The sequence below is a fragment of the Prunus dulcis genome, chromosome 1 (genome assembly GCF_902201215.1).
Source record: "Prunus dulcis chromosome 1, ALMONDv2, whole genome shotgun sequence".
Lineage (NCBI taxonomy): Eukaryota > Viridiplantae > Streptophyta > Magnoliopsida > Rosales > Rosaceae > Prunus > Prunus dulcis.
In genome coordinates this window covers 23,977,672-24,000,669 of record NC_047650.1, presented here as the reverse complement: position 1 = coordinate 24,000,669, position 22,998 = coordinate 23,977,672, and the positions used below count along the sequence as shown (strand labels likewise).

General features: G+C 37.8%; 4 protein-coding genes and 1 long non-coding RNA gene across 5 annotated transcripts; 3 read left to right on the top strand and 2 right to left on the bottom strand.

Annotated features, from left to right (window-relative positions):
• The first annotated feature begins 5,252 nt into the window (after positions 1 to 5,252).
• LOC117613898 (thioredoxin H2-like) lies at positions 5,253 to 6,341 on the top strand. The gene is made up of 3 exons (XM_034342513.1): positions 5,253 to 5,500; positions 5,686 to 5,808; positions 5,912 to 6,341. The coding sequence occupies exons 1-3, from the start codon at positions 5,363 to 5,365 to the stop codon at positions 6,041 to 6,043; spliced, it is 393 nt and encodes a 130-aa protein (XP_034198404.1). The 5' UTR covers positions 5,253 to 5,362; the 3' UTR covers positions 6,044 to 6,341.
• A 1,104-nt stretch (positions 6,342 to 7,445) lies between these two features.
• Positions 7,446 to 9,640, bottom strand: LOC117613462 (dnaJ homolog subfamily B member 1-like). Its single transcript, XM_034342073.1, has 2 exons — positions 8,818 to 9,640; positions 7,446 to 8,164 (listed from the first exon to the last, which is right to left on the bottom strand). Exons 1-2 carry the CDS (start codon positions 9,267 to 9,269, stop codon positions 7,720 to 7,722), a joined length of 897 nt encoding a protein of 298 aa, XP_034197964.1. The 5' UTR covers positions 9,270 to 9,640; the 3' UTR covers positions 7,446 to 7,719.
• Positions 9,641 to 11,734: 2,094 nt separating this feature from the next.
• LOC117615831 lies at positions 11,735 to 13,063 on the top strand. The gene is made up of 2 exons (XR_004584067.1): positions 11,735 to 11,843; positions 12,758 to 13,063. It is a non-coding gene; the product is annotated as an uncharacterized LOC117615831 (long non-coding RNA).
• Positions 13,064 to 16,245: 3,182 nt separating this feature from the next.
• Positions 16,246 to 18,130, top strand: LOC117623024 (pentatricopeptide repeat-containing protein At1g59720, chloroplastic/mitochondrial-like). The gene is given in 2 exon segments (XM_034353862.1): positions 16,246 to 17,842; positions 17,845 to 18,130. Coding segments are annotated over 2 exon segments (1,776 nt in total). The 5' UTR covers positions 16,246 to 16,278; the 3' UTR covers positions 18,057 to 18,130.
• A 221-nt stretch (positions 18,131 to 18,351) lies between these two features.
• On the bottom strand, positions 18,352 to 22,496 carry LOC117623032. The gene is made up of 4 exons (XM_034353875.1): positions 21,550 to 22,496; positions 19,172 to 19,771; positions 18,780 to 19,071; positions 18,352 to 18,683 (listed from the first exon to the last, which is right to left on the bottom strand). Exons 1-4 carry the CDS (start codon positions 22,165 to 22,167, stop codon positions 18,649 to 18,651), a joined length of 1,545 nt encoding a protein of 514 aa, XP_034209766.1. The 5' UTR covers positions 22,168 to 22,496; the 3' UTR covers positions 18,352 to 18,648.
• Positions 22,497 to 22,998: the final 502 nt, after the last annotated feature.

Genomic DNA, 22,998 nt, shown 5'->3' with positions numbered 1-22,998 from the left:
ATCCATGACCTCTCCTAAGCATAGTCTAAAATATCGATAATATCGAGGAAATATCGAGGATATTTCGGTTTTTTTGAATCACGGATATTTCGGAACATATCCATATACATATCGTATAAATATCGACAATATCGACGATAATATCGGAAAATATCGATGTCGATAATTTCGCTCACATTTCAGCAATATTTTGTTAAAATATCGATGTAATATCACTAAAATATCGAAAATATCGATGTGAAGGAAAAAAAAAGTTTTTTTTTAAAAAAAAGGAAAAAAGGGGAGAAAAAAGCACAAAGGGGATATAAACCCCTTCCATTTTACTCATCCAACACCTTAAACACCATATCACTTATGTTTTTGTTATAATATGCTAAAATATTTATATTTATATGGGTGGTATGTTAACAATTACATGCAAAACTATTTTGAGGATTTATCATTTGATGACTATTCTTCACAATACGCTTATGTGGTACTAAGTCACTCATGTATCTTACCATGCAATGTATAAAGTGTAAAATATTATAGTAAATCATTATATATAAATGATTACGGTGTATTTAATCTTTTTTCATTAATTATTACATATTTTTTACACTCATAGTGTTTGCCCGCTTGCTGTATAATCAACTTAAAATTAGTCAAATCCATTATGCAATGCATTTCCTTCTAATTTTTTGTGATAAACTCATAGATAATTGACTAAATAAACATTTTCCAAAGTTTCAATGAAAATTTCCAAGTTTTTCTTACAATTTCCGTGGTTTTTATTCAATTTTTATCGATATCGAAAATATCCCGATATTTCCATCGAAATTTTCATATTTTTGGACTACCGATATTTCTGATATCATCGATATTTTAGACCTTGCTCCTAAGGAAGTAATTGCTCCAACTAATACACATCCACATCCGATGACGGTTTATTTTTGGACAAACTACAGTAAACCTCTCAACCTATAAGGTCATTTATGAGTTCATACTCGATTTTGGGGACATTTACAAGTACATACTCAACGTCGCGGAAAACCTACAGTTTGCCCCTCCGTTAGCGAGACAGTCAGGAAATCCGTTATTTGCCTACGTGACATTTGTAGGACCCATTTTTTAACTAACGTGGACTCCACATAAGAAATAAAATTAATAAAATAAATGAAAAAACAATAAAAAAATCCACACACCCAAAAAAAAAAAAAAAAAAAACCTCATCTTCTCCCATTTCCCCTGCCTTCCAGCCTGACCTCCAACCCACCCTCCCCACAGCTCCGCCCCACTTCCATTAGATCTGACTCTCTCCAACCCAAATCAAGTTGCTCTCTCTCTCTCTCTCTCTCTCTCTCTCCCCCGCCCCTTGGTTTCACCTCCATGGGGCATGGTGACTGTGTCGCTTTCTAGAATTTGACCCAGTTTGGTGCGAGACCCATCTACGTGCTGGAGAGAAAGGGCAGCAGCAGCAAAAAAACATCTCTTGATTTTTACCATCATGGTGATGATGGGGAAAATAAATGATGATGATCGTGCATCAGCATCGAAAGTGATAAGGACGCGTATCAAAATAACAACATGCATGGGATTCATCTTCATCTCATCAATCCAAATCAAATCTACCCCTTTGCCATAAATGCTGCCGTTTTGGGAAATGGATGAAGAAAAATCGCAAAAAAAAAAAAAAAAACTCAAAGATCATAGCTTTCTTAGATGGGTTTGTTTGAAAAAGTGAGAAGCATTCGGTTTCTTCAAATTTTCACATGCTTTCAATGTGTAGCAAGCAACCAGTTTTGTGCAAATTCCATTATAATTTATATGTTGGTGCTGGCATATGTGAAAAGTTTGAAGATTCTTTTGCGTTTTGAAGCATTAGAGAGCTGGTGATTCTAGGTCCAAGTTATCAGTTTTGCCTTGTGAGCCTTTGTTGAGTGCTTTGTTGAAGGAAAACGGTTTTGGGTATGTTGATTGCATGTATAGAGAGGTGATTAGGAGTAGAATTGAGCAAGGAAAAGGATGTTTATTCTTAGATTGATTGATTTTTTTTTTTTCTGTTTGACTATCAAGGATCTGGTTGCACGGCCCCAAACCTCTTATTTGAACACGGCCTTGTTGAAATTGGTACTTAGGTGACGAGGGGTAAATTTAAAAGATATTCAATCAAGAACGCAACAACCTTCACACACTTTAGACCTTGACCAAGTACATTTATGACTAGTCAACTGCTAGGCATGAACAACCACAATCAAGAATACACACAGAGCATGCCACAATGTACCTGCAACCCTAGAAGATTACTAGTGAGAACCTAGGCACTCAGAAGGACCCGTCAATCTAGGCATCCCCTATGCTAGCAACAACTATGGTGAAAGTGTGTGAAATCATCATAATCAAGTAAACACCAAACAGCAGATAATGATGACTAGTCAACTATAAGGACACAAACCCAGAATTTATACAATGACTAGTCAACCACAATTCATACGATGACTAGTCAACCACCAAGAACACAAACCCAGAAATTCATGCGATGACTAGTCAACCACCAAGAACAGAAACCCAGAAAAATTACAGAGATGCAATCAGAAATTGTTCACCCAGAAACCCACCATTGGGAAAAACTGGGGGTCATCAACCGACCAGGCAATCCACTAAGTAGAAAAAGATTCTTACAAAGGAACACAAGCAAGCTCAAGCAAAACCTAGATCTATTTAGGAAGATGAGCAATACCTCCTTTGTGCAATCTTCTTCTCCAACTTAGCAAAGCTTGAAGCTCAGTTCTTCATGGCAATGGCAGCTCCTTCTCCAGCTCTTTCATCCCATGGCACTAGCTTGCAAGCTCTAACTCATACAGAAATGAAATTTGGATTCATGGAGAAAATGACCAATTTCTTCAAGAAACCATACTCTTGAAGAAATCAATCTTGAATTTGACCTAGATGTATATGATAGAGTGTTTGATCTAGCAAGATGAAGTTTTCATATTTCAAATGCAGTTTTCAAAAAGAAACAATTTGGAAAACTCAAAGATGAAAAATATGAAGGTTACTCTTGAGGAAGAAGAAGCAAAAGTTTGCTATGAAACTTTCCAAAACTTCTCCCCCAAAAGTGACGGCTGCCCAAAGAAGAATTCTTTGGTATTTACACACAAAAGTTCCCTAGGTCAGAATCCCATGTGGCAGCAGAGAGAGAGAAAAAGGAATAGGACAAAAAAGTTGGTTATCAAGCTGGCGAGCAAGGATGACTAGTCATCCAAGAAACAGATGACTAGTCATCATTTTATGAAAATAGTATAATGCAATGTTATGCAATGCACAATTTACCTTTGCCAATTTGCATGAACCTCCATATGATAGTTGTTAGTTAAGAACACCTAGAGAAGCTATTCTCAATCTAAACTTGAGCTTGATAAATAACAATAGAAATCCTATTACTAAGTTGTCAAGGGAAGCCAAAAGAACAATACAAAATGCATACATTAACACTTGTGCCACCCAGATCTAAGCAACAAGTTGAGTCGCGGGTTGAAGAGGGTTTGGATCGTGATAGCTTCCTCTTCTCCTTCCATCCTATGCAAGTTGGGTGGTTCAGTAGTTCGAATATTGTGGTGTTATATGGGGTTGAAGCACCCAGAGTTATATGGGGTTGAAGAAATTGGGTGGGGGAAGAAATCTGGGAGGGAAGGAATTGGGAGGAAAGGGGAAGAAATCGGGAGAGAGAGAGAGAGAATTTGGGTAGGGTTTTTAATTTTTTTTAAATTTAAAATTTAAAATTTATAAAATTTTAAAATAATTTTAAAAGTAAAATTTTTATTAGTTTTTTATCCACGTGAAACCCCATGTCAATTAAAAAATGGGTCCCATAAATGCCACGTAGGCAGATAACGAATTTCCTGACGATCTCGCTAACAGAGAGGGCAAATTGTAGGTTTTCAGCGACGTTGAGTATGTACTCGTAAATGTCCCCAAAATCAAGTATAAACTAGTAAATAACCCTATAAATTAGGGGGTTTACTGTAGTTTACTCTTTATTTTTTATATCTTGGTTTGATTTCGGGATAAAGTATGGTCATGTCTACTACAAAGTCCATTTAGAATAAGATGTACCTCTACTCTACATCTCCCAAATAAATTAATCAGCGAATGAGATGCCAAACTATGCCTTTTTGGCTTTAATTGGCCCCCTCTCTCCCAAAGCAAGATTGTTTCTTTTATAATCTTCAAAAGCATATCTACTTGCCATTAAACAGATTGAATTTTCATTGGTGAGAAGTAGAGACGAATAAGGAACGAATTGAAAATCAAATGAGTCCTAACACCACAAATTATCACTGAATTTTTCATCTTTGGAAGAAAAAAAAAAAAAAACATTATAAAACTTTTTCAGATCGGTCCGATATAGTTGCTTTTTAGCTTTTTTTTAGTGGTCTTCATATTTTGCTCTTTTTTTTTTTTTTTTTTTTTCCTTCAATCATAAATGAAATATGAAGATGTTTCTAGCCAAAAGAAATATAAAATTAAAAAGGAAAGAAAAACATGCTGTATTTTTTTGGGTTTCAAAAAAACATGTTGTATTTGTTACTATATATTCAGCCGCAATTTGGGTCTCCCTGTGATTGGATGATATAAATGCTTTTTCCAAAAGCGATTATCATTTGTGGTTTGGCTTTGTGGGTGGTAAGTATGGTCGCTTTTGCTTTATGTGCATGCATGGGTGGCACGCAACTCGGACGAAGCAAAACATGGGAGCCCTAGCTGTAAAGTTAAAAAAACAAGATGCTCTTTTTGTTCTTTTATTTTGGCTAAAACTTAAATTTATTTTATAATTACGCTGACTTTTAGTTTTAAATTGGATGCTAATGGAGAGAGAATATATTTATCCCATTCTTCTCCTTGCGGTAAGTTCTCCATTAACATATTTTACTGTTGATACGTTGTTTTCATTTCTTTTGACGTCAGGTCACAAAATTTGCTCTTTACTTGCTTAAATTAGGGTTTCCTTCCCTGTCAGTTAAAAAGAAGGGTAAGGCCCAATCATAAATCTCAAATCAACTCATAAATATGAACTTTAGAAAATGTTGAAATCACAAAGATTTTATTATATAGTGATTTGGAATAATTGCTCTCTCGGACAAGATATGAGTGGTCCACATAGTAGAATGATAGTTGTGTTAAACATATGAATCGGGTTCCTTCTTATAGGTCATCATTCAACTTCCTTTTGCCCACTGCCACTATATAAACTCCCCTTGCCCACCACTTACAAATACCCCAACATTTCTTTCTTTGTTTATTAATTTGATCAAACAAAGAAGAAGAAGAAGAAGAAGAAGAAGAAGAAGAAGAAGAAGGAGGAGGAGAAGGAGAAGAGAAAATGGGAGGCAACTTATCACACATTCAAGACTACTCCGATGATGATTCATCACGCGGAAAGAAGTCTCGCATCATGGCCTTCCATTCCAAGGACCAATGGAACACTCACTTCAATGCCTCCAAAGAAAGCAACAAACTGGTACTTATATTTATAAGCTCTCTCTCTCTCTCTCTCTCTCTATATATATATATATATATATATATATATATATATATATATATATATATATATATATATATATACACACACATAATCTTTGAGTTTTTGTTGTTGTTGTACTAACTTGCATGGTGGTGGTGGTGTTGATGAAAAAATATATGTAGATGGTGATAGATTTCACGGCAACATGGTGTGGACCTTGTCGAGCCATGGAGCCAACATTGAAGGAGTATGCTGATAAATACACAGACGTTGAGTTTATCAAGCTGGATGTAGACGAGTTACCGGTATATATATTTTCATTTTATTTATGCATGATGAACTTTTGTTTCTATATTATTGAAATAATAATAAGGATTTGAGCGATTGATATTAATTGTATACATGTAGGATGTGGCTAGGGAGTTCGGGGTGCAGGCAATGCCTTCATTTGTTTTTGTGAAGAAAGGGGACGTGGTTGATAAGGTCGTGGGGGCCAGGAAGGAGGAACTCCAGAAGAAGATTGAGAAACACAGGAAATAAAATAAAAATAATAATGAAGGTTGAAGAAGGTTGAAGAAGGTTGAAGAAGCTTGATGGCTGATGCTCTGAGTCAAATTGAGCTCGATCGATCGGGAATATGATGATGTGGGAATAAAGCCAACAAAAAAAGAAGAAAAAAGAATAAGATGTCTCCATCCCCTGACTTCGTTTCTCAGAGGGGAGATTGAATAAAATATGAGCCTAAGTTATTTAATTTTCATGCATGGAGTTATGGTGTCTGTAGGTATTTCACTTTGATTTTAATTTGAAATGTCTTCTCTTGCTCTCCTTCCTTTTATAATCCGACTCAATACCAGTATACTTAGAACTCATGAAATATCCAATTCAATGCAATCACAATTCACAACTTGCTTTAAAATCACAAATTTGATCCCTGCAATAATACATATTGAATTCATGATTCTTACATATATAATCAGCTAACGTTTGGTCTAGTAATCTCTTTTTCGTAATATAAAAAATATTCTCAACTTTTCATCATTATTACAAAAATAAAAAGGTAGGTATGTTCGTACATTTAAGCACTCCGTCAGATTCTTATCACTATGGTATTGCATATTCATTGGCGCTCGTGCACACGTTGAGCATCACCTTTCAATCCCACCACAAAGAAAAAGAACAAAAAAGGGTGATGCTCATCAAATGCAGGCCAGAAAAGGGGTTGGTAGTGGAGCTTGGTGTTTCCTAATTAGGAATTAGATTTTTTATTATGAATTTAAATTCTTATCAAGAATTGAATTTCACCTATTAAAGATTTATGTGTTTTGAAGGAATTTAATTTTTTGTGGAACCCACAGAATTCATGTGATTCACATCACAGAATTAAAAAGTAAGTAGAACCCACACAAAATTAAGAATTGAATTCTTAATTTTGGAGGAATTCAATTCTTGGGTGGGAGGTGATATTCCAATTTCGGGAGAATTAACTCATTAAAAATTCATCTTTTTTACCTATTATATCTTCACACAATTTTAAAATTTCCAAATTTTCCATCTACTTGAACTCAATAACGAGGACATTTTAGTAATTAGTACCACTGCTATCCCAATTCCATATGATTTAGTAAACAACTTCAATAGAAATCCGGAATCTAATTCACCTAGCTATTCAACTATGACTTAAGACATAGCCAGCAATACGTTGGACTTGGAGGTAGAAAAATATGCCATGCCCTCTAAATGTTTGTACCATCAGGATTGAGGACCACCAGCCCCACCGGTTAAAGCAGAGACAACAACATGCAATGAATTCAAGCAGACTGACTTATAATATATGAACACGGACCAAAGTCTGTACAAGCTTGTAACTCCAATTCTCCTCAACCACTCAAATGTATAGGGGGCATTGTCCGCAAAAGAAATAATCAGAGAGAGAAGAAGCTTGAAGCTAAAACCAGTTCATCATTTAAAAAACAAAACACATTATACAAATGGTTTTTCCATCATTCTTAAAAAAGAAAGGACTAATAGCTATTTTGCTATTACACTGATTAATTTGAAATGGAAGGCCCAATCCAACCCTAAAAACTTTGCTTCCTAGTATGCACAATTAAGCAGTGGAAACATTAAATATTTACAAAATTGATCTTAATTTGCCAATTAGAGTTAATGGACTTGGCATCCTAGTTAGGCATGAACTCTGATCAAACTAGGAATTAATCAGCTCGACCAAGCACCCTTCTCAGATCACTTTTCTGTTCTACACTCAGCTTCGATGGAAAGACGACGTCAAACTTGATCCTGAGGTTTCCTTTCTTGGTGGGATCTTTTGAGATGGGCATTCCCTCATTAGGGATCAATTCCTCATGACCAGGTTTAATTATATCTCTCACTGGCATCATCAGAATCCTTCCGTCTAAGGTTGTCAGATTGACGAAAGTCCCAGTGAGAGCCTCGAGTAGAGATAACTCCTGAGTGACCACAAGGTCATTCCCATCCCTCTTAAAAACACCGTGGGGTTTTTCATCGACCACGAATATAAGATCTGCTGGAGAGACTCCTGGTTCTTGGTTGCCTTTATCTGGGAAGGTGATTTTCGTACCCTTCTTCCAACCAGGCTTGATGTCTATCTTTAAGATTTCCTCAACTGTCTTCGGCTTACTGCAACAGAGTTTTCTGAAAATTAGACAAAACAGAACTAGAGGAGAGAATCATTCAAGGGAAAAAAAGTTTTAGTTAACTAAATGTCTAAACGCTTATTACAAAGAAATTTGGTTACACCAGACTAAGCTCAGGGCTGCTCTGTAGATTTCTACCCAGGACTTGAGCCTAAATCTCCAAAGAATCATCAATTCAACACCAATTCGCAAGCTACTAGATTGCTAAGTGATTAAAACAAAGAAAGGACAATCTTCTCAAATTAAGAAACTTCATGAGGCCTTAATTCCCTTTCCCTTTACAGGAGGGAGACAAACAAAATGAAATCTCACCCAAAATCGTTCAAGTAGATCAGCTAAACATCTCCAAATGTCTGATTTAATTAATTAGCAAACTCAAACACCTACCCCAAACAAAGCTACTCAATCCAATTTGAACCACATAATGTATATATATGCTTAGATCAAACCAAATTAAAGTCAGTGAAAGAGTCAACATGCCAAAAACACTCTAAATTAGGAAACAATACAAACACATCATTTTCCAAAAATTCCAAATCCCAATTAAAGAAAAAACAAATTTTGCAGCAATTCCCACATATAAATATATAAAAGAAACTCAAAAACAGAGACACAGAGAGAGATTAGAGCACTCACCCAAATTCATCAGGAACAGTTCTTGAAATCCTCATCTTCCTTCTGGTCCCTTTGTACAAATCCTCCAAACTACACACCAACTTACTCTCAATCGCCGCAAGCTTCTTACTTTTCCCTCCACCACCAACGCCATAACTACCATTAACGCTATTCTTCTTCTTAAACACCCTGTCTCTGTCCCCAGATCCGCCGAAGAACTCGGCAAAAATATCATCTGGGTCACCATAATTGAGCCCTTCCTCGCCGTAGATGTCATAGATCTGACGCCTCTGGGGGTCACTGAGGACATCGTAGGCCTGGCAAACTTGCTTGAACTTGGCCTCTGCTCCTTCGTTGTCAACTGGGTTCTTGTCCGGGTGCCACCTCATCGCCAACCTCTTGTACGCCTTCTTCAGGTCCTCCTGGGTCGCGTCCCGGTTCACTCTCAGCACGTTGTAGAAGTCCACGCCCATCTGATTCTCGAATCAACGGCTCCGCTTAATTTTCCGCTGTGAATTGAAAGAGAAGAATGTCGATATCTGCGGGTTTGAATTTGAAAAACCAGAATTATGAAATGGGGGCAATCGGAGAGAAAAATCGGCGAGTGGGCCGGTTGTGGAAGTGCATGGCGAGCAAAATCCAAACGAAACGAAACGCGGTTTTTCTAGTTTTAGATTTAGAGTGTGGAGATTTTTGAGCGCTTAGTTTGGTACGCGTTTCGTCAGTGTTGTTGTTGTCGATAAGGTAGGTTGCTCCAGGAGCAAGAAGGACACAGTTGGTATTAACATTAAATAAAAACCACAACGTGCAGTAGTCAAGTGGGGGGAGCTTGAAGAAACAAAGTATTTTGTAGACTTTTTTTTTTGTTTCTTTTTGTTTTTGGTTTTTTTAAGAATTAAAAGAAAATATTTACAGTTGCACAGATTCTGGTCGGTCGTTGATGCTGGTGATGAGGTGAGGTACATAGAATGAGTGATAGATGGCCGCCATCTTTGGACACGTAATGTTTCCACAACACGACACCGTTTTCTACTTTTTTATTTAGTTAACTTTAGTTAATTTAATTTAATTATTGATTGTTCATTACGCCGCCCTTTCCTCTTCCAAGCTTTGCTATGTGACATTGTGAGTATGTGTGATCCAATTTATTCTTTCTTGTAAAGTATAGTTGTAATTTTGTGGTGTCGACCGACTTTGTGGCTTTTAATAATAACGCAGCTGGCAAGTCAAGTGGTGAATTGGATTGAATTACGAAAGCAGCAATGCAAATGGTGTTAGTTGTTACTTTGCTTATTGGACAAGGAGTTATTGTCAATGTCAATGCTACTTTGCATTTCGAAGTCTAACAATGTCTCTTTAAGTCCTTTTGAAAAGAGAAACTTCCCTACGTAATATTAGGGGTGGGCATCGAGATCAGAAAACTAGAACACTAAGTCACATTAGAAAGAAAAACTCGAAAAAAAACGTGTTGGCTAAAAAAGTCAACAAACTAGCATCGAACTAAACCAGATTGGTTCAAATCAGTTTGATGCTAGTTTCACACCTTACACCGGACATGGACCGGCCATGTATTTTTTTATTTAAAAAAAAATTATTTAAGTTCAATGCTAAATTTCTAATCCCATAACTAATATTTCCCCAAGTTCAACATCAAAGCACCTCTCTTTCCTACGCTTAATTATCTATTTTTGTATGAAATTAGGTCATTTATGAATCAGACTAGACCACACCCACCTTTACGTCATATCACCTATCCGAAAAAGCGAGAAAGACAATAAAACAAGAATACATAAATTTTACTATTGTTTGCGAATATTTCTAAAGAGAGTACTTTTATAAATCTCAAGCGTTTTAAAGTTTTTGTGAAACGTAATCAAAAGCATTTCTTCTTCTTCATAGAAAGGAGATTGACTACCTACAACTTACTTGTGCAACTTTTGTATTGGATGCCACCATAGAGGTCATGATATCATCATCATTCACATGATCAAATGGCACATATGGCCCGATGAGTAGGGTGGTGGTAAAGCTTAGCCTACTTTGGCCTTATTCTGGTGGGGGTGGTAGGTCGCTCTCAAACGTGATGATCAAAATGTAGAACTTATTAAGCAGAAGCAATTAAAAATACTTACCTTGATTTGCCACAAAGTTGTCGAGATATGTAAAATTGGTACACGTGATCTTCCCCTCAATTTGATTCCTCACACACTCATTTAAGATAGGTGAATACTTTTAGTGTAGGTTGCGTAATTGATTGAGCATGAGCAATTGTATTTATATGCATCTACTTAAGAGTCTTACCTATCAAGAAACTCTCAAATAATCATTTTCACAATGAAGTAGGAATCCTTCTTACTCTTGTATTAGGAAAGTAATACAAAAGGGAAAGATGGATAAAAGCGAAAGTCATGGTTTTCCAATTCCATTAGGAAAGTAACTCTGGAAACTGGAAAGTTTAAAGGACTTGGAGAGTTTGGCTTATGAATTTAATTAGGAAATCTTCTTTAATTTTGTAGGTATAGAGAAGGTCAAAGGTGAAAATGTCTTTATTTTCTAAGTGTGCTTTTAGTTTTACTTTTTAAAAGTAACGGTCGGACACTACCACTTGAATGAGAACAATAAAAGCATAGAGTTATTATTTAGTGTCGTTTGATATTACTTATTTGGGGTGATAAGTGATTTAAAAAAAAAAAAAATTAAGAAGCCCAATCCGTTTGGTAAACTATGAGAAAATCACTTATTGTTAAAATTGTTGTAAGAGAAAGCTACAAGGGAAAACAACTAATGAGGTGCTTTCATTTGCTGATTATGCGGGAATCAGTTTTGAAGAAGTGCTGGGTTTAATGAAATTTAAAAACTTCCGAAAATACCCCAATCTATTTTCACGCAATCTCTTCTCTTTGTGCGTCTTCTCCTTCGCATCCCTTTGCTTCTTCACACCATCTCTTTCACAGAGTTCTTATTCTCTCGAATCTCTTGTATTCTTCATATTATTTTTTTCTTGCTGAATCAAATGAATCACACTCCTGAGAAGCCTCAAGACTCATGTATGACGCATATTATGTTTATTTCTTCCCTCTTTCTCTTTAATTTTTAGGGTTTTAACTATAAATTTCCTTCTTCACTCTCTAATTTCTAGGGTTTTAACTTCAATAGTTGTTGTTGTTGGTTTTTTTTTTTTTTTTTTTCATGTTTTTTTTTCCTTGTTTAATTTTTTTTTTTTCTTCTTCAGATTATGGTGCTTTGTAATCCTTGCATTTGGAGATTTGTGTAGCTATTTATTATTGTTGTTTTTCTACTTAGCCTATACGGGGGATTAGATTGGCTTTAGTTTGGTTTGTATTCCTATGAGTTGTGGCTAGTTTGGTTTGTTTTGTAATTCGCTTGTTGTTCTTCTTGTTATTTTGGAGTCCTAAGTTGTGTCTTTGGCTTCCTTGTGAGTTGTGGCTTGCCTTTGTGGGTAGATGATACCATACTTAGCTAGCAGCAGAGTTGGCTTACCTCTATATGTCTCGGAAGGGTATACAAATTATTTTAGAGTTGCTCTAAAATTATGTTCGTCTTTATGCAGAGAGTTCCAATTTCCAAAGGTATTGCTTTCCAGTTTTATTTATTTATTCAAATCCTTCTTCATAATATAAGCATTTTGTTTTTCTTGTTGTGTGTTTACCATCTTGCATATTTTGCCTTCACCCTCATGGTTCTCCAAAACTAATTGCAATTTGAAGCTTATATGAACAATATATATATTTTTTTTGTTTTTTAATGTTTAAAATCTTGATTTTCATGAGTGTCTGTATGTTGGGTTAAGGGCTATGGTGATTGACTGAGGACAAGTGTTTGTTGGCTGCCTTAATTGCATAATGTTGCCTTGTAGGATTGGTTGGTGAGATTTTAGAGGACTTTGCCTGGTGCTTTCTAATTTCCATGGTAGAGTATAATTTTTTTATTGATGGAACAGAGTATGTTTGGGTATTCTTATTAGCAGTGGCGGACCTACAGAAGCGCAAGGAGGTGCAGATGCACCTCCCGTCGCCGGAAAAAACTATGGAGTTATTGGATTTGCCCCTTTGCTCTTTGGCTTTTTAAAAGGTGCTATCAAGACGCTCCTCATGGAGTGCGTCGATCTGAGGCTTTTTCAAGTTTCACAAACGACGTCGTACTTAGGATTTAGGTTCAATGAAACGCATGTTTCAATGAAGTTGTTTAAAAATCAAACTCTTCGGTGTTGGTGCAACCTAAATAACAGCTGTTTCAAAATTCATTATTTTGCTTCAATTACTTGGTTATTATAATAAATATTTTATTATAATCTCACGCTTCCAATTTGAAAAAGCTCATTTGTCCAAAAAAATAAAACAAAGAAGAATCCTTGGACGATGCTCTCACATCACAATTTGAATATTAGAGTTTTTGTTTAATTAGGACTTGATTGACACAACTTGTTTGTTGATCTAATCTTTTTACTATGGTAATATGTTATTATTATTATTATTATTTTTTTGTATTACCGTGCTAATTAACTCTAAAATTATATGAAGGTCTAGTTCATTTCAAAATATGTTTTTTATTCAGTCTTTGGGCAGTACCAAAATCATTATTGCCCCTCTCTTAAAAAATTCTTGGATCCGCCACTGCTTATTAGGATAAAAGATGTGGGCAGCAGAGTGCATAATTCAATACTTTTTCTGTGGGCCGTGGGGTGGAGAAAATTAGCAAGGATGGATCTGGTGTTTTGCCTTTATGAATTGGTGACCACCTTTTCTATTCTTCTACAGGGAATAAATTGTACTTGTTTTTTCTGGGTAATCTCATTACACCTTAAGCATTTATAAGTTGAGATATATCTATGATTCCATTCTTTTGTGCTTATATATATATATATATATATATATATATATATATACACAATAAGATGACAAAAAAGAATAGTAACTTCACCACAACTGAAAATGTTGTAAGTGGATCTCGAAAATTGTCAGCATTGATGCATAACAAGAAGATGGTCCTATAGCACAAGAAATGGAGGCATTGAGAAATCATATAGCTTCAAGTTTAATGAGTTCATCTGGTTTAATTTTTGTTATGATTATATTATTGACTGAATATTTATTTTAATGGAATATATTGGATTTAACTTAAAACATTAGTTTAGAGCATTTGGATACAAATATTTAATTTTCAACATTATAATTTATTTATTTTATAATTAAAATAATTTTTAAGGTGTGATGGAAACATATTTAATACAATATATATATATATATATATGTATAAGTGAAGGTGAAAATACTTTCCCTTTTATCAAACACTTGAACAAAAAAATCATTTCAACATAATACCATTTTTAGTTATTATACACCGCTCACAACACTTTCACACAAAAAATTTACCAGACACTTAGAAACTGATTATTGTATAAACAACACTTTTAACAAAAAGTTTACCTAATGCTAAACTGATTTCTCTCACAACAAATCTGACATCGATTATTTTCACAGTACAGCAATGTCAAACTGAATTGTTAGAATATCGCTTTACCCAAAAAAATAACTGCCCAATGTTTGTTGAGACCTAAAAAATTCAGGGTTGGGCCCAAATAAATTCCAGGCCCAATGCGATACTTTACCGAGAAGAAACCCGATTTGGGCATGCGAAAGTTCGTCATGCACGATTGCACAAGCCACGACCATGTGCCATGCCAAAATATGCAATTCGTCACGCTAAGAATTGAAATGAGCCTATAAAAGGCACTGGCTCTACAAGCCCATACTAATTATCCCGTCAAGCATCATATCCCTTTTCAAAGACAATAAAATTCAAGCACACCAATCGACATGCAATGCCAAGCGGAAAATCATTATTTTTACACATAGCCAGGCTACAAGCTTAAGTGGGCTCAAGCCATGCAAATGCCCGGAGCTTGCTGAGTGGGTTGTGGTATGGATGGTAACGAGCTTTCATGAGGCCCATTGATGAGCCGAGAAATGGAAGTTTTGGGCTGCTTCGAAGCCCCAAAACTCAAGCCCATTTCTTGAGCCCAAATATGTGGGTAAACATAAATGAGAGAAAAAAGCCCAATACTTTAGGAAAAATAGCCAAATACTTTAGGAAATAGATAGCCCATTACTTTATAAAATGGGCCCATCACCCTAATAAAAATGGTCCATCACTTTAGGAGGCTGGCCCATTCCTTTGGTACACTAACCCATCACCTTAGGAAGGCCCAAATAACCAAGAAAATATCTGAAAGTCTCCAGCACATAGCTGGAGACTAAACAACTACAGAAGCCAAAAGCCACTCACGAAGGTGGACTGCTGAGAGTCTCCAGCACATGTTCAAGAAACAAACCCAAGGCAAACCACTTGAAGAACCAAAGGATATTAGTGCACACAGCACCCTTCAGACCAACGTTGTTACCCATCTCTTTCTCATACCAGCTCTTGTCATGATAGGGGAGGAAAGAAAGAGATATGGTAACCAAAGATAGGAGATTGCCACTGAAACAGCCGCGGGAAGGCTCTAGAGCCTCCAAAAATCTTGTCTTTGAGTGCTTGGGCTAAGGAAGATTTCACAAAATAGGAATGAATCAAAGGAAGAGAAGAGAAAGGGGGGGGAGAGACTTGGCAGATTGGAGAGGAACCATCTAGGGTTTCTTGGGAAGAAAGAGTTTTCAGTGCCTATAAAAAAAAGCATTTCCTACCCATCATCAAAAATCACACCCACTACTTCACCACTAGCTATAACCCACATCCAGAGAGCAAGCATTATTTCTCACTCCTGAAGCCCTGCAATTTCGTGCCCTATTCCTCCATCTCCTCCCATTTTCTCTTCTGGCAAGCCATTTCAAAGTCTGACATAGCTTTTGTCAGGCTGCCGGAAAATTACTCAACACACTCATTGTTCTTCCCATCTCTATCTCTCTCTCTCTCTCTCTCTCTCTCTCTCTCTCTCTCTCTCTCTTTTTAACGAATCCTCTCAAAATACCATTCTTCCCTTACCTTAAACCCCTGTTTCTCATAGGAAATCACATCCCTCTCTCTCTTTAATGCTAAACTCATGACTCATTTGCTTCCATGCCACAAGCCTCTCATGCCAAACTAAGTATTTATCTGTAAGCGACTATTAGTTTTGCTGGTGAAGGTAATCAATGTGCTTCCTAAGGCCTCAGCTACCCTTTCGAAGTATTTTTGGAGTCTAATTCTTGAACTCAGACCAGGGGCAATTTTCACACATTTGGCTCTTTACAGCAACCCAGGCTTGCAGTAGCTGCCGGAACGAAAAAGTCCCCACAATGATAAACAGTAATTTAAATTTAATAATTGACAAAGAAATACATATAATATTCGTATGCATAATAAAATATGTAGATATTTTCATATTCACACGACGAAAAATATATAGGTGATTTTTTCATAAAAGATAAAATAACAGTGTGCTTATGATCTCTCACGGCGTTGCAAAGATTTGGCAGCGCGGCAATGGTCCTGGCAATCACACCAACCCCACGTCCTCATCATCATCTCCCTCTTCACAGCTCCAATAATGGAGACTCACGCGCCCACCTCCACACCCATCTTCTCCACCTGTTGAACGAGTGTACGGACATGTCTCAGCTCAAGCAGATACACGCTCACACATTGCGCGCCACATCGACCACAAACCCACACAGCCTCTTCCTCCATAGCCGAATCCTCCATTTCTCTTCGCTCGCCGATATAAACTACGCGTTTCGGGTTTTCAATCAGATTGAGAACCCCAATTCGTTCATGTGGAACACTCTCCTCAGGGCCTGCGCACGAAGCTCTCAGCGCGAAGAGCAGGCCATGTTGCTTTACTGTAGAATGTTAGCTGAAGGGGTTGCTATGCCCGATCAATATACGTTCCCTTTTGTTCTTAGAGCTTGTGCCTACTTGTTTGCCTTGTCCGAAGGGAAACAAGCGCATGCCAGCGCTGTTAAACTCGGGTTTGATTCGGATGTTTATATTAACAACAGTTTGATTCATTTGTACGCTTCTTGTGGGCGTTTGGAATTGGCGAAGAAGGTGTTTGAGAAAATGCGCGAAAGAAGCGTTGTGTCCTGGAATGTTATGATTGATTCATTTGTTCGGGCTGGCGAGTTTGAGACTGCGCTGAAACTGTTTGATGAAATGCAGAAGATGTTTGAGCCTGATGGGTACACAATGCAGAGCATTATAAATGCTTGTGCTGGTTTGGGTGCTTTGTGTTTTGGGATGTGGGCTCATGCTTATGTGTTGAGGAAGTGTGATGGTGGTCTGGCAAACGATGTTTTGATAAACTCTTCGTTGATTGATATGTATTGCAAATGTGGGTCCTTGGAAATTGCTCAGCAAGTCTTCGACAGAATGCCTAAACGTGATGTAACTACATGGAATTATATGATTCTAGGATTTGCCATGCATGGTCAAGCTGAGGCTGCCTTGAAATATTTTGAACGTTTGGTTAAAAAGGAGACCTTTGCGCCCAATTCCATCACATTTGTTGGTGTTCTGAGTGCATGTAATCACAGAGGCATGGTAAACGAAGGACGCAAGTTTTTCGAAATGATGGTAAACAAGTACAGGATTGAACCCCGATTAGAACACTACGGATGCCTAGCTGATCTCTTGGCACGTGCCGGCTTCATCGACGAAGCATTGAATTTGGTGACAACAATGCCCATGAAACCCGACATTGTAATATGGAGGAGTCTTCTTGATGCAAGTAGCAAGCAGCATGCTAGTGTTGAGCTAAGTGAAGAAGTGGCCAGGCAGATCCTCGAGTCTACAGGAGGCCAAGGAGGTGTTTCTAGTGGTGTTTACGTGCTTCTGTCAAGAGTATATGCTTCAGCTAGCCGTTGGAACGACGTTGGATCGATTAGAAAACTAATGACAGTTGACGGTGTAGCGAAAGAGCCCGGCTGTAGTTTGATAGAGATAGATGGTGTTACCCATGAATTTTTTGCAGGGGACACATCTCACCCTCGCAGTAGGGAAATATATAGGGTTCTGGATGTGTTTAAAGAAAGGCTTGAAGTAATGGGTCATGACCTAGTGAGAGAATAGCCATTGCCTTTGGGCTCTTGATCTTGAACCCTGGCGTGCCTATACGCATATTCAAGAACCTGAGGATATGCAATGACTGCCATAAGGTAACCAAATTGATCTCTAAAATATTCAACGTGGAGATTATCATGAGAGATCGTGCTCGATTTCATCACTTCATAGACGGCATCTGCTCTTGTATGGATTATTGGTAACTTTTCACTGTTTTATGATTGTATCACGAGTCAGCAAATGTATAGAAAAAGGCTATTTGCCAACATTTCGTCGACATTTTTCAGGCAAGAGGCTTGGCGTTTGCCTTCGCACGTTGTGAGAGAACAAGTCACATTCTAAACAATAATTAAAAAAGAAATTAGCTCGTGGGTTTGGTTTGGGGTCAAAGAATCTTCACCTGTTTCCCATTAGGGGTCTATCAATAACCTGCGTTTAAAGCGGGAGAAAGTCTTGGGTGGGGTAAATCATGTTCCTCAGATTTCAAAGTAGCACATGTTTAAGCCACCAAAATACGTAAATAAATAAATAAATGATTAAATCCACAAATAATTGTTAAAGGAAGAACTGGCAGCAGGAGGAGGAGGAACAAAGCCATGAATTCATACATTTCAAGGCAACAACGTTAGCATATGTCCTTCCACCATAGCCAAGACATCAACTAAAGAAAGGGCTTCCCCCCATTATCGTTGATTCAAATCCTTTTAAGCTTTAACATACAAACAAGTCTAATCGATATGTACAGAAGACGCAGTAGCCTGACCAAAACTTTGATTTCCATTTGATACCTCCCTCCTATAATAAACCTTGTTTTGCAAGAGATTGCCCAACTGATGCATCAAAATGTAAAACAAAACAAATCAGAAAACCATTCCAAGTCCGAGAACAGATTATGTTAACAAGCTAGAAACTAATAAAAGGCTCACCTTTTGAACTTGACAGCACCAGAACAACCTGCATAGTGACATTGTTTGGGGGAAGCTGCAAGCGAAGGGGAAAGAGCTGGCGATTCAAAGGGCTACGAGCACACACAATGAGACCCTCAATTCCCGTCTCTTCCTCCAGTTTACGAGTCAACTCTTCAACCCCATTTCCTTTGAAGGTCATAGAGTAACCCTGCGCTGCTTCATCGTCCACATCACCATTATCTTCAGCTATATGGTAATATATTGTCCTCCCCTCCGACTTTGGTGGCGACTCCGCATAAGAATCACTCGACTGCAACACCAACATGAAAAAAAAAAATACTCAAAATTCGAAAGATTTCAACTTTAAAGATTTAAGGAAGAAAATAGAAAATCCCAATTCTTAAACAAACCTCTTGTCTGGAAAAATGGTCGGATTTGATCGAAACAGCAGAAGGGGAGCTGGAATCGAATTCCAGGGAATCGGAATGGGGAAGAGGCTGTGGGGCCGAAGGTTTATGCACCGGAGACTGAATATGAATCTCGACGATATCCACATCCCACAAAACCCAATCTTGAGTGGCGGTTCTGTGAGGAATGTCGTGGGTCACCGAGTTGCGCCACGGAGGCAGGCCCCCATTGGCTCGGAGGAAGTTGCCGTACCGGGTCCGGAGCCGGACCTGGGTGCCTTCTCTGATGGGCTCCCACTCCACCGAGGAGTCGAGCCGCCGGGGCAGAGTCTGGAGCACTTTCCGGCCGGTCATGCCGAGCAGGTAGGGCTGGTTGGAGGCGGTGAGGTACTTGCCGAAGCAGCTCTTGAGGCGGATGATGGTATCGGATTCGGGTACGAACTCGACGGTCCATCGGGCCTTCTTGGATGACCCGTTTCGGTCTTGGGTCACGGACTCTTCGTCCTCCTCGGCTAGGAGGTACTTGTCGTGGTGGCTGCGGAGGCGCACCGCCTTGGCGTTTTGGAAGAGGTTCATGCCGATTCTGAACTTGTTCGAATTGGTCTGATTGGAACAGAAAAAATAGAGTTGAAGATTTTAACTCAGAGAAGGAAAAATGTTGAAGAAGGTTTGAATCTAATTGGGATTTTTTCAGTTTTGGATTCAGACACGCAAGCGGATGAGAAATCCTATCCTCGCATTTGTATTTGTATTGCTTGTGAGCTAAGACAAAGGCTAGTCAGCGCCATCACACAGCCGGGTTAGTACAACGCGGTTCTGTGTACGTGGCCTGGCTTCTTCGTAGTAGGTTCCGTGTGGGAGGCTATGATGGGCCCACTGCATGTAGGGTCCTGGGCCGAGCCCATTTATTGTTTATTATTTTATTTAAATTTGTTTGTTTTATATATATATATATATATATATATATATATTATTATTGTAATTGCTGTGTTCCCTTAAAAAAATAAATAAATAAATAAATAAATTGATATCTTCATTTTGAAGCAATTGAAAAAAAAGGTATGAAAATCCACTAGACATCCATTGTCCAGAGCCATGTGAACCTACCTAGAAATATCAAAATCATCACAACTGAAAACAGGTATGATCTATCTACTACTACCACCTTGCTTTTCTGTGTATTTATAGTTTTGAAAACAACTAGTAATTACGTGTTTGCATACGAGGGTAGAATGGTCCACTTTCATTATGGTAGTGCAAACATATGACAAAGATGTATAACTACATCATGTTCAAAATGATGAAATCAATCAATAATGTTTTTTATGACCAAAATGTCTTGTGTTTGTTTGAAGTAGTGCGGTTTTTTGTGTCCACTCTCTGTGCCCATTAAGTTGTAGTGCGTAAGGGTTGGTGTGCAGTTTGCACACAAAAATATCTCCAATAATCAGCCAAATAAGGAGACAAAGATCAATCTGCAATATTGTAATTAAACAAACAAACAAAAGATATGAAAAATTGCAACTTCAAAACAATATTTTACTAACAAAAGGTAAATTCGATAGCTTCCATCTTTTTTGCTTCTAGAATACACAATTCCCACATTTTGTATTAACCTTTTCATTTTCAACCACAAAGTAAGATTCATATTATATATGTGAGATTAAAATGAAGTAGGTCCGTTTTCTTTCTACTTTCTTCTCATAATAAATCAACACCAAGCTCCCACTGACAAAAGGAATTGCCGTATGATATTTTTACTTACCACTTTAACTCTTAATACTTGATACGTGTCTATAGATATAATTATAGTTAACTTTTTACTTTAATTTATATAACCACGGTTATGCTTATGAATACGTGTCAAGTGTTGACGTGTTGAGAAGAATAATGAGCATACACCTTGAGTTAAAGTGGTGAATAAAAATCCTCCCACCAAAATTAGGTTTATCATACTTTATAGATTCCTTACTTACACATTTAGAAGTGTACATGCATACCCAATTAATCAATCAAACATTATGTCTAGTCACCAGATATCAATACACTGCTGCTTGTCAAACACTTTCCATCCCTAAAATCATGACAACAATTTAATCCAAACACTAAACCTATAAGCCTCTGCCACGAGAAAAACTTCCCTATTTTTGTTTTCTTATCTAATTCTCTTTCTCATATCCTGATAAGTAACACATGGAGTAAAAAACAAGGAAAAAGGTGCAACGAAATGGAAATAGAGAAATAGTTCTCCTCTACTACCTTGCCTTTGTAGAATCAATCAACAATTAATCATAATTAACAAATGAAGCTTCTTAATTACTCAATTATCAAACTAATCATATAATTATTATTTTTTTAAACAATAAACATTAAAAACATACCTGCTTAGCGAGTTTATTTGAAGACGGTTTCGGAGACAGCAGCGTAGGCGACTTTGTCGAAAAAACCGAAACGGGCGACCCGTACTCCGACCCGTTAAGTTCATCAGAAAACGACGAAAAACTCGACTGCTGCGACAGTAAAAAATCCGTGAGAGACTCGGAAGCCGGGACCTCGGCCTCGATGACGTCCCACAAAATCCAGTTCTGGGTGGAGGACGTGGTAGGGTCGTCGTGAGTGACGGCGTTCCTCCATGGCGGCGGCCCACCGTTGGCGCGCAAGTACTTGCCGCACCACGTCCGCAGCTTGAGCTGAAAGCCGTCGCGTATGGGCTCCCACTCGAACTTGAAGTCCATGCTCTTGTCGGCTTCCGCCTGGAGCACTTTTCTGCCTGTCATGCCGAGGAGGAAGGGGTGGTCGGCGGCGGCGAGGTAGAGGCCGTGACAGCTCTTGAGGCGGACGACGTGGGATTTGTTGTCGACGAGCTCGACTGTCCAGCGAGCTTTTCGGGAGGCGCCGTTTCGGCTCTGGCGCACGGACTCTTGGTTGTCGTCGGCGACGAGGTACTTGTCGAGGTGACTGCGGAGCTTCACAGCCTTGGCGGTGTTGAAGAACTCCATGGTGATGATCAATGATCAAGTTGAGAGTGATGAAGATGAAATTGATTATAGTTGTGGGATTTTAGTAAGAAGAATAAAAAAATGGAGAAATTGAGGTGATTTGGAAAAGGTTGGTTTGTTTGGAAATTGCTTGTTGGTATTAAACTTGTTCACACATTGACGATGAAGTCATAATAATATTATAAGTTGGCACGATGGCGAGAGCAGAAGATGAGAAGGAAATGACGATCTGGGACTTGTTAATTGACTGAGGAAGATGATGAAGTTTCCTGGTGGAAACAAATTAATTGAGTCAAAGAATATATACGGGGGGTTTTGGGATTTGGGGTAGCTCGTGACTAGCAGAAAAACTTATATATGAAAGTGGAATAGCACTGTTTTTAATTATATTATGTCTAATAAAATGATTGATTAAAAATAACAAAACAGTATTAATCGTGTTGCACGCAAGTTTCTCCGTGACTACATAGGGAGATGCAGAATTGACCATTGGATGATTTGTCTTGGTAACGCGTCCGGGGGTGGTGTCGTATTGTCTAGAAGCTCATGTTAGTGGACCGTAATTCATTCTGTCAAACAAAGACTGAACTTACCTCCACCACCAAAAAAAGGGGGATTGATTTACATGCACCAATTCAAGAATGAATTTCTTCGTCTCTAGAAACAAATACAATTAATGTATTAAATGACTGAAAATCCCCTTAAATTTGTCACTTGAGAGGTTAAGAACCTACATGTTTTAACTAGAAATAACGATATCTAATATATTGTTCTTTTTACAAAAATGATAGTTTAAATTACTTTAAATTATTTTAATATTAAACGAGGATG